This window comes from Ixodes scapularis, unplaced genomic scaffold, assembly GCF_016920785.2.
Source record: "Ixodes scapularis isolate PalLabHiFi unplaced genomic scaffold, ASM1692078v2 PGA_scaffold6__148_contigs__length_123643588, whole genome shotgun sequence".
In the NCBI taxonomy this organism is placed as follows: domain Eukaryota; kingdom Metazoa; phylum Arthropoda; class Arachnida; order Ixodida; family Ixodidae; genus Ixodes; species Ixodes scapularis.
In genome coordinates this window covers 47,014,873-47,020,975 of record NW_024609881.1, presented here as the reverse complement: position 1 = coordinate 47,020,975, position 6,103 = coordinate 47,014,873, and the positions used below count along the sequence as shown (strand labels likewise).

Sequence of the window (6,103 nt, the reverse complement as noted above, 5' to 3'; positions counted from 1 at the left end):
CAGGTTCGTGCTGTTAACCGAGGATAGGAATTCATTCCAATCATATTCTTTAATTAGTCGATCAAAAGTGTTGAAGTCAACCCGCTCTAAACGACACGCACTTTCGAAATTATTACCTTTTCTGGAGAGAAAAACACATTTACATGCGACAAAATAATGATCTGCAAGCTTTTGTAAAATGACAGCGGAGTGTACGGAAGCATCTGGAGCTCGTACGTTTACATGATCTAGGCAGGATGATACCAGATTTTCATTTAATACTTCTTCGCGGGTCGCACTCTGAATGGTAGGTATGATTCCGTGCTCGGCAAGTAGTGATAAATAATCACAAACACAATTTTTGGAAGTTTTCAGGGTGTCAATGTTGATATCTCCCACCAAATATAAATGTGCTTCATTAGACAATTCTCTCAAATTTTCCCTCAGCTCCTCTAAGAAGCCAGAGCAGTTGGACGAAGGAGGTCGGTAAAGAGCAAGCAAGCAAACCGCATAGTTAGAATTAGAAACCTTTAGCATCAAGCTTTTCAAGTGTTGAAATGTGACATCAGTTTGAGTTGTTGACCATGAGTTCTTTATAAATACGCCGATTCCTCCTCCTCTAGTAATTGGCCGTGTATAAAAGAAATTTTGAAATCCTAGAATATTAAACTGTGACGGATGATCAGCACTGACATTGATTTCCGTTAGCACAATTGCATCAATTTGGTCCCGCATTTGATCAACAACTGTCTTAAATTCATCCCAGTATCTTCGAATACTGCGAATGTTTATGTGTAAGACCATGAAAGAGTCGGTTGAAGAAGAAGAAAACGAGCTATTAAACGAGAGAAAATCGGCATACTGTAAAAAACTAGCCATGCCGGTTATGTGATTAGATCCAGGTCACTTCTCTGCTGAATCCGTACCGGAGAAGCGCCCTCATCTTTTTTGGCATAAATTCGAGCATTTTTGACCCACACAAATTTGTAACCGCGTTCTTTTCCAAGAGTACGTGCCTGCCAGAAAAGTTCTCTGTTGGTCTGAGTTAAGCTGTCGTTGAAATACACTCTTTCGGGTGGATTGTCACGAGAAAATTGCCTCAGCTTGCTACGAGCTTGCATCCATTTGTCTTTAGTGGTCACAGATGTAAACTTGACCAAAATAGGTGGTTTTATAGATCGTTTGCCTGGTAGCCTGAAAACCGACACGACATCAGCTGGTTGATGTCCCGGAATTCCTAGCTTGTCTGCCAGTCCCGCTAAGATGGAAGGGAGAGCCTCGTCGGGTTTGACGGTCATTCCATGAATTTCCATAATATGTTGGCGACCGCGTTGGTCAGCGTCGTTCATCTCGGTTTGGAGGCTTTGGATAGTATGTGCCTGTTCGCAAACCGTGTCCTTTAGTAAAGCCACTTCCGTACGCAGCTCGTTCATGTCGGTCGCATGAGCAGACACCCTGACGAGGAGGCTATCGTATTTCTTTCCTAGGAAGGAAATGGAAGTTTGAACCTCCTCCACAGTCACTTTCATGAGATCTATGGTAGGCTTGAGGAGCAAGAGCTCATTCACCTTTGCGGGAAGCTCGAGCAGTAAATTTACGCTAGCCTTCAGAGAAAGTATTGAATCAAGCTTTTCGTTGATGGTCAGGATTTGCGCCGCGAGTGTCGTGGTTTCGCAGGACGAAATCGAGTCAGAGCTAGCATCGACCCCGTCTATATCAGCACGATTGTTCTTAGAACGGCAAACTTTGCACCTCCATTTTTCTTTTTTGTCGGGGCTCATGGCAGTAAACGTGGACTCAGCAATGCCGGAACACGTTTTCCCGAGATGATAGTTATGCTCGCAAACTGAGCATGTCATGAGTCTACCATCAGGCAAAATGCCTTTTTGGCAAGCGTCGCAAACAAGGGACATAATCGTCGAATTAAATGGCAATAAAATAAGTAGAAAAATTTAAGTGCTGTAAGCACACCTAGGCAGGTTACACCAGAGAAACAGTATATCAAGAGCAGCTTGGCACGGTCACCGAGAAAATGGAACTCCTCAAAGCTTTGCATATTGAGAAGTTTGTCACTGGAGATAGGAACTTTAAGGAGAAACAGGAAGCAACAGGGATGGAGCACTAGATTGTCAACATTGTAAGTGCTTACTTCAGTTTTTCTTTGTGTTTCACTTATTGCTGGTGTTTTGCTTGTCTCTAGGCTATCAGTTGTTCGTCTCGGTCTCTTCCTGTAGCTGTTAATAATTCCCTCACCACATAGTAAAAATAATGTTAGGAATACCATAAGTGTTTTCTTTGTATTTTCAACAGTAGTCAGCAACTGTCAGGAGAATTCATTAGTCTATTGGAACTAGGAAATATGTGAGCTGTGAAAGTGAAAATTGGGTTCATATTGAGCTTAGAAGCACATAACACATATTGTTATCTAATAGGTGATGGCATGAGTGCCAAACTGCATACACAAAGTTCAATGTGGCACAAGCCAAACTTATAGTCACAGTATTTTACCCTTACCTACAAGCCTCTCGTCAAAGTGACGAGTGTGGTGAATGTGCTAATGTAGAATACCATCTTGAATGGTATAATAATGAATTCAGAATTCATCTGTGTACCTAGAACCACACCATACCAGAAACATATTCACCCTGCGGTGCAGTGTACTGTGCCACAGCATATATGCCATGGCCCTCTCGGTACACATGTTACCACATGCTGTACAGTATCGTAGAAGCTAACAATCGTTAGGTAATCATGTCCCTCAATATATTCCATTTCGTTATAAAAATTAAATTGGATTTTTATCTCTGGGGCATGCTTTGTTGCAATGCACATGTGTTGTCTGGTGAAGTAGGCATCATGAAAACACCCTACACTGGCCCACAACGTTTCTTGGCAATGCAGTGGAGGGTACAGGCACGCGTTCCCTCTCCCATTTTGAGCGCTGAATAAAGCTGTGCGCGGGCTCTCCGCCTCTTCACTGCATTGCCAAGAAAAGTTGTGGGCCAGTGTAGGGTGTTTTCATGATGCCTACTTCCCCACACAGCACTTGTGCATTGCAACAAAGCATGCCCCAGAGATAAAAATTTAATTTAATTTTTATAATGAAATGGAATTTATTGAAGGACATGATTACCTAACCTAAAGAGCCGACCTAGTGTTTGTGAAATGTGGCCCCCTCTGGGCCACCTCAAACTACCTCCCTCATATACCTGTAATGAAGGTTTTCAGACAGAGAGACAGAGTACAGTATTTTAGGATTTTGGCTGCAGTTCGCATTTCAATAGATATGTGGGCTTAAATTATTCTTGGCTAATAACTCGGCACTAGCCCAAGGGTCATTCCTCGCTTATTAAAACTTTTGATAATCAAATTGCTTACGGAAGAAATTTGCATAATTAGCAAAAACACAAAATGTTCGCGAAGGCTGATTTGGGCATCTTAATTATTTATTTTGGAAAATAATGCACTAGGTAAGGGGTCGGCAACCTGTGGCCCACGGGCTAGCAGAACCATAACCACCCATCTAGTACACAGAAAATCGGAAGGTCAGGTTTGAAAGTTGCATGTAAAAACCACAAGTTACCAGTCGTGCTGCATATGGAAAGTTTGCCCTCTACAGCGGTGACACGAACCATCTAATTTCATATCTGACTGACTGACTCGGCACTCTTTGAAGATTAAACAACCCATTTGATTTTGACGTTTATGATCATAATAAATTCAAAGTAGATAAGTTTGAATCTATAGAAAGATATAACTCACATATGTAGTGGATACGACCATACAAGAATGGCTTGGTATAAATGCTATATGTATTCAGTTACCAAAATTGGCTCATGAAATAAAGAAATCGAGAAATACGTATGGTCGGAGCCAGAATATAGGTGCTAAAAAGGATTCATGTTATATGACGGTGATTAAAAAATTATTAGCACTTCTGTTATCTTGCACCTAGAGTTGGTCACACTGTCTTGTCAGCCCTTTTCGTACAAGGTTGCTGTCTCTACAGTCACTGCTGTGCAGGCAGTTGTGACCGTGTGGTACTTGTGGCAGTGGTGCAAGAAAGAAAGGCTGCCCCGTCTGTAATTTGTACGCGGCTCTCCTGAGCCAAAATAAATATCTATATATCTATCTACAAGTGGAGGAGTCATTGTTTTTGTGGTCTGAAGGGGTGTCTGGTGCCAATATCTATCAAAAACTTTGTGCACAGTATATCATGGAAATGTTTTGTTGCAAAGAAGTGTGTTTGAATGGGTACAGAAGTTATATGAAGGATGCACAAGTGTCAGCCATAACGAAGCTTATGCCCGTGCGTGTCGACGACTGATGACGAGAATGAGCGTGCTTGTGAGCTCATTCTGCCAGATAGACGAGTGGCAGTAGATGATATAATAAATAATTTGCGAATCAACCAAGGCTTTCCCCATGTCATAATTCAAGACAGGCTTGGGGTTTGAAACATTTTCATCTAAATAAAATCTACAGGCATGAATATTTCTTAATCACCCTTGTATTTAAGATTTTTCCTCTTTTTTTCTTCAGTTTATAATTGACGGATTTACTGCTCCCACCAAAGAGCATGGATGCTAGAGTGTGCTTTGCCATTTCTGAAGTGTGTTCTCTTTCAATGAGTCAGGTTACTGTTTTAGGCCAGTGATTTTCAGAACCTGTAACCTCTTCCCTATAGATAGTTGCAACTGCCACAGTGAGAGAAAAGATCAGTATAGTCCTGTTAAGTGCCTGTAGAAGCTGGTGGAAGGTGCTGAGACACATGCGCAGGGCATTGGTGGAGCTCCAGAGGGCAATGAAATGCTGAGGACTATCACGTGATCGTCGTCGTCTCCAAATCATAGTCAATCATTGGTCTTAGACGATGCTCTTGCGACAAAGATTTCTATCTGGTGACCCAACGTCCCTCCGGACAGCACTGAAGTGACAAAGACTACCACGGGATGGTCGTTGTCCTCAGGTTGTAGTCAAGCATTGGTCTTAGATGGTACTACTACTACAAAGTTTTCTATTTCGTGACCCAACTTGCCTCCAGACGACACTGAAGTGCTGACAACTACCACGGGATAGTTGTAATCATCCGATTGTAGTCAGTCATTAGTCTTAGACGGTGCTATTACGACAAAGTTATCTATTTCTTGACCCAACTTGCCTCCAGACGGCATTGAAGTGCTGAGAACCACCACGAGATGGTTGTCATCCTCCGATTGTAGTCAGTCATTGGTTTTAAACGGTACTTTTACAACAAAGTTTTCTAGCTGGTAACCCAACTTGCCTCCAGAAGGCACTGAAGTGCTGAGAATTACCACAGGATGGTCGTCGTCCTCCGATTGTAGTCAGTCATTGGTCTTAGACGGTACCTTTACAACACATTTTTCTATCTGGTAACCCAACTTGGCCTCCAGAAGGCAGTGAAGTGCTGAGAACTACCACGGGATGGTTGTCATCCTCCGATTGTAGTCAGTCATTGGTCTTAGATGGTACTTTTACAACAAAGTTTTCTATCTGGTGACCCAACTTGCCTCCAGAAGGCACTGAAGTGCTGAGAACTACCACGGGATGGTTGTCGTCCTCTGATTGTAGCCAGTCATTGGTCTTAGATGGTGCTATTACAACAAAGTTTTCTATTTCGTGACCCAACTTGCCTCCAGACAGCAGTTAGGTGCTGAGAAATTACCACGGGATGGTTGTCATTCTCCGATTGTAGTCAGTCATTGGTCTTAGACGGTGCTATTACGACAAAGTTTTCTTTACAACGGGATGGTCATCGTCCATAGATTGTAGATTGATCTTTGAAAACAAAAAGAGTGATCACTTAAAATTATTCGAAATTATTTACACATGAAAATGTAATTCTAACATGGTGCAAACATACAGATGCTTCAGCAACTAAATCATGTAAAATTTACTGAAAAGACAGACATAAGGGTACTTCAATTCTTATTACGGATGCAACACTGAGATTAAGCACATTAAGTTTCCCTAGGTGATATCTCACTGTGCTTGGGTGTTTCTGATACTTAGTGGCTTAGCCTGAATTGCCCTTTCCCATAATGAAACTATACTGAATTTGTACGACCTGCATTCTGTGCAAGACTTGCTACTCACAGTAAAA

General features: G+C 42.0%; 1 protein-coding gene across 1 annotated transcript; it reads right to left on the bottom strand.

Annotated features, from left to right (window-relative positions):
- Positions 1-863: 863 nt before the first annotated feature.
- LOC115310163 lies at positions 864-1,760 on the bottom strand. Its single transcript, XM_029968450.2, has one exon. The coding sequence runs from the start codon at positions 1,758-1,760 to the stop codon at positions 864-866; it is 897 nt and encodes a 298-aa protein (XP_029824310.2).
- Positions 1,761-6,103: the final 4,343 nt, after the last annotated feature.

Coding starts and splice junctions, on each gene's coding strand:
- LOC115310163 (XM_029968450.2), bottom strand. CDS start 1,760: ATGAGCCCCGACAAAAAAGAAAAATGGAGGTGCAAAGTTTGCCGTTCT.